The following is a 14697-nucleotide window of genomic DNA, read 5'->3' as shown; positions in this document are numbered from 1 at the left end:
GAATCTTATTGTAGCCAGTTGGCCCAGTGGCTTATGTACTAGCCTGGAGTTTCACGACTCTTTGCCGCGAGTTTGATTCCCACCCATACCATGGTTTGCAATCGTGTCATTACGATTTTTCTTGCAGTTAACACTCTTCACCTGAGATGCCTTGATGCTCCTGAAGAACTCCCGATCTAAGGAACTGGGGTCACCCTCCACTTTTTTGGATCAAACCTGATTGCCTTCCATTCCTCATTCCCAGAGTGCTATATGACCCTTATGACTTTAGCATTTTCCCTTGATTATAATAATTACCTCTTCCATTACTCGCATCAAATCAAATGCCTCCCACCCTTCCCTCTACTTTTTGCCATAGTGGGGATATTTTCTCTTTTGTGAAACCCAGCTCCGCTACAGAAAGAAAAGGATTTGCTGTTACTCTTGTTCTAATATTTGCATTTTAATCAGGAAAGGAGCTAAACCTGTACGGGATCATATAGCAACTTAGGAATGGGAAACATTTAGGGATTGATAAGTCCAGTTCCTTGGATCAAGAGCTCCTCAATGACATGAAGCTACTCTTCTAGAGGGATATTATCACATAGCTTCCATCTGCAGTAATGTGATGGTCAGTGGAGGGCCTACATTTTTGGGGCCCTGAAGCTTGAACTGTTATAGGGGCCCATTTGCAACCCTTTCTCATACAGAAGACCCAGATCTTTAAGCAATGTGGACTAAAGTGGCTTCTGGGGCCCCTCCTGGATTAGGGGCCCCTGAAGCTTAAGCTTTATTACTTTCAAAGTAGATCCTCCCCTGGTGATAGGTAGCTTCTCCTGATGGAAATTTAATCATCTTAGGATACCAGATAATCCTCAGGTGAGACATGGGGTGGCCATCTGTCAGGATCTCTGATTATGGAAGTACTACTGAAGGTTTAAAAAAAAAGAAATAATGGTTACAAATGACCATAATTTTTAAAGGGGTGGACCGGTAAGCCAGCGGGAGGGGTTGGATTTGAGTGGGACTTGCACATCGGAGCTTGTTTCTTGGGTGGCATTGAAAATTGGGTTGGGCAAATGTTTTGTTAGTGGGATGAATTCTAAAGGACCTGCCTAGTATGGGCCAACAGGCCTGCTGCAGTGTTCCTCCTTTCTTATGTTCTTATGTTCTTATGTTCTTATGTCAGATGACCAAAAGCTCCGAAGGCGGGTCACCTGACTAAGACGCGGGTCATCTGACTAAGACCCGCGTCAGGAAACATTTGCCCTGTTTCCTGGCGAACCTAACCTAACCTAACCTACTGAAGGTTGCCTGCGTATCTGAGAGTGGTAACTGAATGAGTGCGGCTCCTTTCGTTCTTGCCAGTCTGCCCACGACGATCATTAGCTGGAAGCTGAATGCACAGTTCGCATTTGTTTAAGGCGGTTTTGTTAACTCTTGTACAGTCAGTTCTGGAGGTGTCATCCTGGTGTTGCAATACAGGTAAGATAAGAGGTAATTTCTTGGGGTAGCATATATCATGTGGTTCTTTAACCTTTAATAGCCAAAATATTGCTCATAAGAATTCAAAAAATCTTATGTGATGGACCGGGCCGGGGGGGCGTTGACCCCCGGAACTCTCTCCAGGTAAACTCCAGGTAAACTCCAGTTCTTCGAAGTTAACTTAAAACAATTAATTTGGTTTCTGAACTGAATAAAAAAAAGTTCTTTAGTGTTGGCTAGTGTAATCTAAGAATTGACATAAATAATTTAAGTTTTCTTTCGAGGGTGATGCTGAATTAAGTGATACCCCCTAATCCACCCCTCTCCCCAAATAAAAATTACATTATCCCTTCTGTGGACTGCCTTAATGCCGGTGAAGAACTCTTGCTCTGAGGAGCCGAAGCTGCACTTCCCTTCTTCAGATTGAACTTGATTGCCTTTAAATCTTTAGGGGCTGTTTAACTCTTGCGAGTTTATGGTTTTCTCGTGACTGTAACAATAGTAATTGCGCCTTTATCTCTTTGGCAGTCTTGCAGCTGGAGGGACGAGCACTCTGCACCTTTCTCGTGGCACACTCGCTCACAGATGGATCTAACACTGGACACGCCGCCAGCAACACCTTCACACCCCAGCACACCTGTGGAGGCGCCACCCACTACTGTAGCAGGGGAAGGTCGCCTCATACCTGGCGGCAGAGCAGTGTACACGGCAAGACCGGTGTCATTACCTCGACCACCACGGTTTCGCTGGCACTACGACCCCCCGGACGACCCTCCATCTGTGGTCGTTTCTGCCCCAAGGTCTGCCTCAGACCTAAACTGTGACGCTCAACGGACACCGCCCAGGACATCAAAATATATGTTAGTACGTGGAAAGGGTGAGCAGGGTGATAACAATGGCTTTCTGGCACGAATTCGTGGCATGGTGGTAGCTCTCACTGCTACTTGCTTGCCTCTGCGAGCTCCCCAGGGCCAGACTTCTCTACTATCTCTACATCGAGCATCTGAAAGTGGTGGAGAGCCTGATTTGCGACCTCTCACCGTACATGCTAAGAAGGTACACATTGTGAGGAGTCAGACTAATGCTCCACCATGTGACACATCCCAACACAACGCATCCAGCAGCAGCAGCAGCCATACAGATGTCAAAACTGAAGAGGGTGGTAGCAAGCTTCCCTCACTATCAGCACTCACCAGTGATCCTGCTCTTGTGGGTTACGTTTGCTCCCTCCCCGAGGATGACGATGATACCCCCTACACAGTGGCTTACCTTCCAGGGGCCACACATAGCCCAGCTGCAGGGCGTACAACACCTCAAACTCCTTCAGATGTAGAGAATCACTCGAAGGCCGCTACAACCATCTACATACCTCCGCTTGCAGATCTTCCCACTCCCATGCCTACACCAACTATCAGTGATGAAACACAATCGACCACCTGCACTTTCTCACAGCCAGCTACCTCGTCGCCCCGGTTACCGTCCTCTCACTCTCCTACCACACTTGATGATGCCTTCAGTGCCACTTCTGAGCCAGACTCTACAATGGATGCCCTCGACACCCCACGGGAGGAGCAACCCCTGCTTCATATAGATAAATATCTGGAGTCTGAGGAGGATTCAGAGCCGTTGTTCAGTTCAGTTTTATCCACAAAGAGAGAGGTAAGATTGTGGTCATTATATCCCTAAGAAATAATTTAGTCTAAAAAAAAAATCTAAGGTTACCTAAGCAAAACATTTTTCCCTCAATCCAAAGGTTAGGTAAGTTAAGCTGTTTTATATTATGTAAATATCTGCAAGGTAAGTATGGAAAAGAACACTTGTGTATAGTTCAAAATATTTATTAAGGGAAATGTTTTGCCACGAGAGGCTTCATGTCCTGATACAGAGTAAGCTAAAAGGGCGTCATGTAGCGAAGAGCGCAGGTGCCTCGTAGCAATGGTAAGGCGAGTCAGGAACCACACCAGGCTGCAGAAAGTAAGTTGAACAAATGTAAATATCACATCATTTATAGTCATTTATAAGATTATTATTATTATTGCATTCATGGGGAGAGTGTTAAACCTATAAGCAACGCATAGCGCCTGGCGCAATGGAGGACATTCAGAATCAATTCAAGGAATTGGAACTCGGCTCCAATTACTTACATCAAGAGCCTCTCACCAGATAATAATAATAATGAGTTTATTTAGCATATATAAGTCTCACTTAAAGAAAATTTCCTCTTTTCAGAGCACAATACCCAAGACAGGCTTTGACTTCCTCGACAATTGGTAAGTTAGAAACCCGGGTCAGGAGAAGTCAGGTCATGTGGCTCAGCCAAGTCATGTGACTCAGCCAGCATATCAGAGCCAGGTCAAGTATAACTACAAGGTCAATTACAATGGCTGAGCAATTCTCACGGCCGTGGAAAGTAGAAGTGAATAAATTATATAGAAATAATGATATTGAGCAAGAGGTATGAGCAACTTCTAGCATAAGGAGTGGAGGTGTCCCAATTCTCCAACTAATTGCTAAACAAATTACTCTCACTGGAAAACTTTCTCTCGAAAGCGGGTTAAGAAGAATAAAAGGCACAATACCGTGACTGGAAAAATACACAAATTACCCGCACATAGAGAGGAGCTTACCACGACGTTACGGTCTCCTTTTCGCTAGTGTGACTTTGTAAATGGTCCAAGTCGTACTGAAACGTCGTCGTAATCTTCTCTCATAAGTTTGTCTAGTAAATACGGGTTATTTGCGAGTTAGAACGTAATGAGGTATGGTGTAGATTTAAGAATGCAGCGCTAGCAAGCAGAGAAGTTATGGTTATTGAAGAGTGGGTGTGGAAGGGAGAAGCAATGACTGGTGGAATGATGAAGTTAGAAAAAGATAAAATTGAAAAAATTAGTATAAGATTATTTTACAATTAAAAAAATAGGCAGAGGCAGAGAAAGTTCTTACAGGTGGGTTCAGTAGGTACAGTTAAAGAGAACTTTATATGCAAAGTTAAATCACCAGACCTCCAAGTGATATCTTTTAATTCTGGGACCTAAGCGACTGTGACCAGTAGGAATATGATGAGAAATGCAACAGATGTCACTCATTAAGACTCCAAATGGTGACTGAAAAAGCTAAATGATGACTGCAAAGACTGACCTCTACATTTACATGTTAGTAAGCAAATACAGGTCAATGTGACACAGGTTCCTTAGAGAAGCCTCGTATATAATACTAACTCCTGCAAAACACCAAATTGACGAGGCACTTCAAAATACAACAGTTATCCTTAAATGTTGTTTTCTATAGGCTTCTCATTCTCTTTCCATTGTACCTTACACAGCACGTTAAGGTATAATAATATAACCAAGCGCTAAACCCTAAGGGGTCGTGCACATAAAAAGTATATAGTATTAACATTAATGGTAGCAAGCGACGTTCGTATATTCTGTACACCGAGAGGTCTATATCATTCAGTATGTGTAAACAGTTTACCTTAATCCCTATATTAGGGATGAATATATTCTCAGCTGGTGGTGGTGCACTCGTGGTGTACCCTTGCAGTCGATAGGCTTCAAACCTTACAAACCAACGTAATAAACTCGAACATAAATATCTCCTAGATATAATAACATGCAAATATATATATATATATATATATATATATATATATATATATATATATATATATATATATATATATATATATATAATATAATATATATATATATATATATATATATATATATATATATATATATATATATATATATATATATATATATATATATATATATATATATATATATATATATATATATATATATATATATATATATATATATATATATATATATATATAATCTAATGGTTTTCCCCAATGTCAATGTGGTAGGGTACAATTATTCACAATGGTAGGGTATAAAGTTATAATTTTTATTACATGTAAAACGTATACAGACCATAGCTCACACCAAGGACATAAAGAGTCCCTTGTTATGCAGAGGATTTCGGGCAAATTAGGTCAGTTTTATCCCCAGGATGCGACCCACACCAGTCGGCTAACACCTAGGTACCTACTTACTGCTAGGTGAACAGGGACAGCAGGTGTCTTAAGGAAACACGTCCTGTTCCCATTCGTACCGGGGATCGAACCACGGACCTCAACGTGCGAGTTGAGTGCGTTAGCAATCGAGTAAATTTACTGAGGTATACGTACACGTAAGTACAATTATTATACCTAGTAACACGCGTATATTACCTAGGATAACACAAAAATGTCGAAATGAATGTGTATCTACATTTACAGTGATGGTATCGTGCACTCTATTACATATACTCAGTGGTGGACCTACATTTTTGGGGCCCCTCAAGTTTGAACTGTCTCTTCTAGGCCCCCTCCGGGATAAGGGGCCCTGAAGCTTAATTAGTCTCACAGTAGATCCGGTCACAGTGTTCCATAAATATCACCACTAACACTACTCAAAAAAAAAAAAACACTTAATGACTGGTATAATTCCTTTGGAAAGAATACAAGATGAGATAAACTATTTCCTATCGTCAGTCGCTCGTGTGGGTGTATGATCCACTTAATATTTGTATTTATAACTCATTACAATTGTGACCAGGTATGGACGTATCAGTGGTTCATTACTTTGTAATTTGTTCATGACTGTAACCATGTATAGGAGTGAAGCTGATTCATTACCTCTGTAACTTGCCATGATTAGTGACCAGATCTACCTGGAGTTCATTACCTTTGTAACTAGTTCAGCTATCATAACTTTGGGGTCCAGTCCCTGGACCAATTATGTACCTCTGTAATCTTTTGACTACCGCCCACAGGATGGGTATGGGGTGCATAATAAACATATTAAACTAAACTAGTGTCTCAGGACACTTAACTCTTTTTCTATGATCTTTAGCGATGTGTTAGATTTTTTCACTGATAATAAAATCTTATACTCCAGATATTTATTCTTATTAACCCTTCTATAACAATAAAGTATATGGTGCAACTTATACAGACCATAGCTGACATCAATGACATACTGTATGGAAAGCCCCTTTTATTCAGAGTATTTTGGGCAAATTAGGTCAATTTTGTCCCCAGGATGCGACCCACATCAGCGCTATACGACCCTAGTGGGTTTAGTGCCTAGTTAAGATTGTAATAATATCCTACATGCTCTTTCGTCATTGTTTAGAAAGCCTAAGATTATTAATGATTTTATGAAAATAAGGGGAATGAGGAGTGGCAATTGCATGCCTGGGCACTCCCTTCATCCCTGTCTTACCGGGACGATGCTGGTTGTACCGGGAGTGCTGGTTGTACCGGGAGTGCTGGTTGTACCGGGAGTGCTGGTTGTACCGGGAGAGTGCTGGTTGTACCGGGAGTGTGCTGGTTGTACCGGGAGAGTGCTGGTTGTACCGGGAGAGTGCTGGTTGTACCGGGAGTGCTGGTTATACCGGGAGTGCTGGTTATACCGGGAGTGCTGGTTGTACCGGGAGTGCTGGTTATACCGGGAGTGTGCTGGTTGTACCGGGAGAGTGCTGGTTGTACCGGGAGTGCTGGTTATACCGGGAGTGCTGGTTGTACCGGGAGTGTGCTGGTTGTACCGGGAGAGTGCTGGTTGTACCGGGAGTGCTGGTTGTACCGGGAGAGTGCTGGTTGTACCGGGAGTGCTGGTTGTACCGGGAGAGTGCTGGTTGCACCGGGAGTACTGGTTGTACCGGGAGAATGCTGGTTATACTGGGAGAGTGCTGGTTGTACCGGGAGAGTGCTGGTTGTACCGGGAGAGTGCTGGTTATACCGGGAGTGCTGGTTGTACCGGGAGAGTGCTGGTTGTACCGGGAGTGCTGGTTGTACCGGGAGAGTGCTGGTTATACCGGGAGTGCTGGTTGTACCGGGAGAGTGCTGGTTGTACCGGGGGAGTGCTGGTTGTACCGAGAGTGCTGGTTGTACCGGGAGAGTGCTGGTTATACCGGGAATGCTGGTTATACCGGGAGAGTGCTGGTTGTACCGGGAGAGTGCTGGTTGTACTGGGAGAGTGCTGGTTGTACCGGGAGTGCTGGTTGTACCGGTAGAGTGCTGGTTGTACCGGGAGAGTGCTGGTTGTACCGGGAGAGTGCTGGTTGTACCGGGAGAGTGCTGGTTGTACCGGGAGAGTGCTGGTTATACCGGGAGAGTGCTGGTTGTACCGGGAGAGTGCTGGTTGTACCGGGAGAGTGCTGGTTGTACCGGGAGAGCTGATTGTACCGGGAGTGCTGGTTGTACCGGGAGAGTGCTGGTTGTTCCGGGGGAGTGCTGGTTGTACCGGGAGAGTGCTGGTTGTACCAGGAGTGCTGGTTGTACCGGGAGAGTGCTGGTTGTACCGGGAGAGTGCTGGTTGTACCGGGAGAGTGCTGGTTGTACCGGGAGTGCTGGTTGTACCGGGAGAGTGCTGGTTATACTGGGAGAGTGCTGGTTATACTGGGAGTGCTGGTTGTACCGGGAGAGTGCTGGTTATACCGGGAGTGCTGGTTGTACTGGGAGTGCTGGTTGTACCGGGAGAGTGCTGGTTGTACCGGGAGTGCTGGTTGTACCGGGAGAGTGCTGGTTATACTGGGAGAGTGCTGGTTGTACCGGGAGTGCTGGTTGTACCGGGAGTGCTGGTTGTACTGGGAGAGTACTGGTTGTACCGGGAGAGTGCTGGTTGTACCGGGAGAGTGCTGGTTGTACCAGGAGTGCTGGTTGTGCTGGTTGTACCGGGAGAGTGCTGGTTATACCGGGAGAGTGCTGGTTGTACCGGGAGAGTGCTGGTTGTACCGGGAGAGTGCTGGTTGTACCGGGAGAGTGCTGGTTGTACCGGGAGAGTGCTGGTTGTACCGGGAGAGTGCTGGTTATACCGGGAGTGCTGGTTGTACCGGGAGAGTGCTGGTTGTACCGGGAGTGCTGGTTGTACCGGGGGTGCTGGTTGTACCGGGAGAGTGCTGGTTGTACCGGGAGTGCTGGTTGTACCGGGAGAGTGCTGGTTGTATCGGGAGTGCTGGTTGTACCGAGAGCTGGTTATACTGGGAGTGTGTTGGTTGTACTGAGTGTGCTGGATTTACTGGGAGAGTGCTGGTTGTACTGGGAGTGTGCTGATTGTACTGGGAGTGCTGATTGTACCAAGAGCTGGTTATACTGGGAGTGTGTTGGTTGTACCGAGTGTGCTGGTTGTACTGGGAGTGTGCTGATTGTACTGGGAGTGCTGGTTGTACTGGGAGAGTGCTGGTTGTACCGGGAGAGTGCTGGTTGTACCGGGAGTGCTGGTTGTACCGGGAGAGTGCTGGTTGTACCGGGAGTGCTGGTTATACTGGGAGAGTGCTGGTTGTACCGGGAGTGCTGGTTGTACCGGGAGAGTGCTGGTTGTACCGGGAGAGTGCTGGTTGTACTGGGAGAGTGCTGGTTGTACCAGGAGTGCTGGTTGTACCGGGAGTGCTGGTTGTACCGGGAGAGTGCTGGTTATACCGGGAGTGCTGGTTGTACCGGGAGAGTGCTGGTTGTAGCGGGAGTGCTGGTTGTACCGAGAGCTGGTTATACTGGGAGTGTGTTGGTTGTACCGAGTGTGCTGGTTGTACTGGGAGTGTGCTGATTGTACCGGGAGTGCTGGTTGTACCGGGAGAGTGCTGGTTGTACCGGGAGAGTGCTGGTTGTACCGGGAGTGCTGGTTGTACTGGGAGAGTGCTGGTTGTACCGGGAGTGCTGGTTGTACCGAGAGCTGGTTATACTGGGAGTGTGTTGGTTGTACCGAGTGTGCTGGTTGTACTGGGAGAGTGCTGGTTGTACTGGGAGTGTGCTGATTGTACTGGGAGTGCTGGTTGTACCGAGAGCTGGTTATACTGGGAGTGTGTTGGTTGTACCGAGTGTGCTGGTTGTACTGGGAGTGTGCTGATTGTACTGGGAGAGTGCTGGTTGTACTGGGAGAGTGCTGGTTGTACCGGGAGAGTGCTGGTTGTACCGGGAGTGCTGGTTGTACCGGGAGAGTGCTGGTTGTACCGGGAGTGCTGGTTATACTGGGAGTGTGTTGGTTGTACCGAGAGAGTGCTGGTTGTCCTGGGAAAGTGCTGGTTGTACGGGAAAGTGCTGGTTACACCAGTAGTGCTGGTTGTATGGGAAAGTGCTGGTTGAACCGAGGGAGTGCTGGTTGTACCGGGAGTGCTGGTTGTACTGGGAGTGCTGGTTGTACCGGGAGAGTACTAGTTGTATCGAGTGCTGGTTATACCGGTTAAGTGCTGGTTGTACCGGGTGAGTGAGGGTTATACCAGGAGATTGTTGGTTGTACCGGGAGAGTACTAGTTGTACCGAGTGCTGGTTGTACCGGGAGAGTGCTGGTTGTACCGTGAGTACTAGTTGTACCGGGAGAGTGCTGGTTGTACCGGGAGAGTGTTGGTTGTAACAGGAGAGTGCTGATTGTACCGGGAGAGTGCTGGTTGTAACAGGAGAGTGCTGATTGTACCGGGAGAGTGCTGGTTGTACCAGGAGTGCTAGTTGTACCAGGAGAATGCTGGTTGTACTGGGAGTGCTGGTTGTTCCGGGGGAGTGCTGGTTGTACCGGGAGAGTGCTGGTTGTACCGGGAGAATGTTGGTTGTACCAGGAGTGCTGGTTGTTCTGGGAGTGTTGGTTGTACTGGGAGAGCGCTGGTTGTACTGGGAGAGTGCTGGTTGTATTGGGACAATGCTGGTTGTACCGGGACAGTACTGATTGTACTGGGACAGCACTGATTGTACCAAGGCAGTACTGGGACAGTACTAGTTGTACCGGGGCAGTACTGAGATAGCACTGGTTGTACCAGTGCAGTACTGGGACGGCACTGGTTGTACCGAGGTAGTACTAGTACGGTACTGGTTGTATTGGGATGGTACAGGTTGTACCGGGGCAGTGCTGGGACAGTACGGGTTGTACCAGGGCAGTACTGGGACAGCACTAGTTGTAGTGGGGTAGTACTGGTACGGTACAGGTTGTATCGGGGCAGTGCTGGGACGGTACGGGTTGTATAGGGGCAGTACTGGGATAGTACGGGTTGTACCGGGGTAGTACTGGGATGGTATGTGTTGTACCGGGGCAGCACTGGAGCATTATGGGTTGTATATAATAATCAAGGGGGAAGCACTAAACCTATGGGTTGTACCAGGGCAGTACTGGGACAGTACGGGTTGTACTGGGGCAGTACTGTGACAGCAATCCTTTTACTAAGATAGTAATAGTTGTACCAGGATAGTAATAGTTGTACCAGAACAATACTGGTTGTACTTGGACAATAATGATAGTATTGGGACATTAATAGTTGTACCATGACAGTAATGGATGTACCAGGACAGTGATGGTACTGAGGCAGTGATGGTTGTACTGGGACAGTACACACACCTCCTCCCCACTCCCTCCCTCATACAAACAGGACAAGTGCCCTGGACGAAGCGGTATCTTATTGTTATACACCAGTGTAAAGCAAACAGATCCTAAGAAGCATATCTGGAGACAGGGAGGCCAAAAATATAGCAGTTTAGTTTTTTGGGTTCTAATATATACAAGAGAAAACTTTATAAATATATTTACAATCAGGACTTGATGGGGTGTAAAAAAAATGATTCTGCTAAAAAAAAACGCAATTTAATTAAGAAGACAAAAAAATTTCATGTGTGACATATTTTGGGAAGATAGAGGATACAAATGTATGGTTCACTTTTGCATTTCAATACACTAAAAACCAACTTCTTATACTGTTGCAAAATATTCTGAGGAACAACCAACAAGATGGTAACTATATTAAGATGAATATAACCCACCAGGGGCTTCCTCTAATATGTAGAGACATGAGAAATATATAGGAACCAGAGAGGTTGTGGCGCAATATATTAAAAAATGGTTTTAGTTACGGCCATAATTTTTAGACGGGTGGACCTGTGAGCCAGCGGAAGGCCTCGGTCATCATGACTCGCAAAATCGTAACAGAATTGCAAACAAACCATACCACGAGTGGGGATAGAACCCGCGATCAGAGTCATAAAACTCCAGACCGACACGCTAGCCACTGGGCCAGCTGGCTACAAGATTCATCCAACTAGGTATATTTATACACCATAGAAAGGTTAACATAGGCACCACTGTGACCAGCTCTAGCTCAAGTCCCCTTAAAGCTGTCAGTCTGGAGTTTTATGACTCTGATTGCGGGTTCTATTCCCACCCGTGGTATGGTTTGGCTTCGGTCAGATGACCAAAAGTTCCAACAGTGGGTCATCGTCTAAGACCTGCATCAGGAAACACTTGTCCTGTTTCCTGACGAACCTTACCCTAACCTAACCTAGTGGTGCAAGGCAACAGTAAAAGTTGTCAGTTACATAAGCATGGGTGGGGGCATGCTTGTTGTGGTGTGATTTCTTTGTCATGCCTTGAAATTTTAACATTAACTTAGCCAGAGTTTCAGTATCTGAAACTCTGGTGGTGTTTATAATCATCGTTAGATGTAATAATAATAATAATAATAATAATAATGAGTGTCTACATTTCAGAAAATTTTCTTCCTTTATGATCATTTTGGAACTGCTCCAATTCATAATGTGTCCACAAAAGTGCATTGGACATGTGTCTTACGTGCATATTAGTGCTCGCTGACTTGTGACCAAACATCTAGAACAGGGCTACTCAACTGGCAGCTCGAGGTCCAAATCCAGACCTTCTGAGTGTTCTAGTTGGACTGTGGGCTTCAAGAGAAAGCTTAATTAAATAACAGCTGTTACCACATTCAGGATCAGGTGGTACACAAGAGCGGGATTAATACATTATTCTGTCGGTTAGAATAAAAATGGTGAGTACACTGCCCTATACTCAGATGTTTCTCTTCATGATTGCGGGTAAAAAAATGTATCCAGACCTTTGCATACACTGGTACTTGTCCAAGTGGACCTTTGCTCATAGTAGTTGAGTAGCTCTGATCTAGAAGTCTTCCCAATGTAAACTCTGTTGCACCATACACCTGGGATTAGTAAACAACAGTGGATTTAAGGTGATATTTTTGCTGGTAGTAGTAATGGTAACGACTTGCATCTTATCATGGGCTAAATCATGAGAAATGTTTTGGCCTATGTTGCTGTTTAGCAGTGTTTGGTATGTGTTGATGGTATTCTGTCCCAGTAGTTAAAACAGAAAGTACTGTACTTTCTTCTTGCAGCAACTGATAGTGTTGGAAAGTGTAACTTGTATTCAAAGTATCAGAAACACTGCCAAAACAAGGGTAGAAATCTTAGTGGAAACTTAATAAATACATACACAAAGTGCCAGATCAACCAAGCTGTTATGTATATGTGGACCATGGGGTTACCAGCAGCAGCACCTTGGTTGACCAGGTAAATACCAGACAAGCCTGGCCCAGCGTTGGGCTGCAGAAGTAGGATAAAATTATCATAACTTATCAAAGTAGCCCATAAACAAGGTTACTTCATATACTTTTATTTCAGAAATGACACCCAAGCAAAGAGTGGGGTAGTAACTGGATTCTTCCTTAGAGCCATTAGGGTTTGCTGCAAGGTGTACGGTACCTTGAATTTTCATACAAACGAACATTCGCCAATTTACGTTTTGACACTATCAGTTACTGTACTGAATGAAGACAACTTATTTTCTAGCACTACTAGGACAGTGCACACCTTCAATGGATACTATACCACCAATAACCAGTGTAAATAACAAAAAGGCACAATACCGTAACTGGAACAATACACAAATAACCCACATATAAGAGAGGGAAGCTTATGATGATGTTTCGGTCTGACTTGGATCATTTACTGGCTTAGCGCTTCTTTTTGATTATAATTATAAATTGGATCATTTACAAAGTCACACTAAGTGGTCCAAGTCGGACCAAAACATCGTCGTAAGCGTCTCTCTCCTGGGTTATTTGTGTGGGTTATCTGTGTATAAATTACCAGTGTAGGACAAAACATTTCTCATGTAGTCCAGGGTAAGATCAATCTACTACTACTAGCTAGATCAAGGAATATACCCGACCTACACAATCCAGTGCTGAGTTTACCTGAGCCTGTATGTAGGCTACAATGATTGACATTAGGGAGACCTCTGGAAGTGTGGGTACTTTCCAGCAAATGCAAATATGCATGTGGAAGAGTGAACATAACCAATATATGATATACATTACACAGGATCTCACATGGACACATTATGAATTTGAATTAAACCAAAATGATCATAAAGGAAGAAAGACTAGAAACCTAAATGTTTAGCATCAACTATTATTTCATCCAACATCACAGTAAAAAAAAAATTGAGGGGGAGGGGGAGTCAATCTCTGAAATTCTGGTTCAGTTAATCTTACAATGTCAACACAAGACCATCAATATATAATACACCTGTACTAGCAAGTACTGCCCACACTTACATGACCAATTCTACTACAATTCTACTACTAATTTATAACATGTCAAACTTGAGCACTGCTTCATGACCATCCAATTCAATTACATCCCCACTAGCAAGTCCCAGTTTTGAACCATGATTACTACATCTTTTCACCACTCTCTCTAGTTCCTATACAGGTCTCCTTTCCCACATCTCTATTATACTGAAAAAACCTCTTGTGAGCAAAATATCTCTTGAGACAGCCAGGTGTTGCACATTCACCATCTCAGCATTATATACAGTACCTCTGATCTAGTCAAGATGTAGCTGCACAAAAAAAAATTTAAACTATACTTTCCACAACAGAAGGCATGAGAAGAAATGGACGGCAGACTGAAGTGATACTCGGGAATCTGTACTTATCAAAAATACTATTTTCAAACAGGTTTAATAACTCCTAACCTGAGCAGTGTAATTAATATCAAGCTTTTTTCCTCTTGGTTAATACAGTTTTTACATATGCCAGGGATAGAAAACAACTTATATAAAAGTATATGAAAAAATACTACAAAAAATAACTAACTAGAAATACCTGAGCACTTTCATGCACTTATACACATGCATCTTCAGAGGAAGATTGCATAAGTACAGACAGACCCACTCCCTAGGCCCTCATATGTGCCTCTTGTAATTTTTTGACTACTGCTCATGGGATGGGTATGGGGTACATAATGAAGATATTAAACTAGCTCAGGTATTTCTTTTAGGTTAATTTTTATTTTTTTTTTTTCATATTTCTAGTCAGAAAATTTATAGTAATTTATTTCCTATGAAAGTATATACACCTATATATGATGGAGAATCAGTGTGTTGTGAACAC

The 14697-nt window shown here is 44.4% G+C and overlaps 1 protein-coding gene across 2 annotated transcripts in view; it reads left to right on the top strand.

Moving 5' to 3' along the window:
• LOC128702988 (mucin-2) overlaps nt 1-5102 on the top strand; it is an 89224-nt gene extending 84122 nt beyond the window's left edge. For both annotated transcript variants that reach the window (XM_053797499.2, XM_053797500.2), the window contains 2 exons: nt 1993-3123; nt 3694-5102. In XM_053797499.2, coding sequence (XP_053653474.2) covers nt 1993-3123; nt 3694-3738 — 1176 coding nt within the window. In that variant the 3' untranslated portion in view covers nt 3739-5102. The remainder of the gene's footprint in view (nt 1-1992; nt 3124-3693) is intronic.
• Nucleotides 5103-14697: the final 9595 nt, after the last annotated feature.

Source organism: Cherax quadricarinatus, chromosome 86 (assembly GCF_038502225.1).
Source record: "Cherax quadricarinatus isolate ZL_2023a chromosome 86, ASM3850222v1, whole genome shotgun sequence".
Classification (NCBI taxonomy): domain Eukaryota; kingdom Metazoa; phylum Arthropoda; class Malacostraca; order Decapoda; family Parastacidae; genus Cherax; species Cherax quadricarinatus.
Note: the sequence above shows the minus strand (reverse complement) of the source record. Positions and strands in the feature narration are given on the sequence as shown.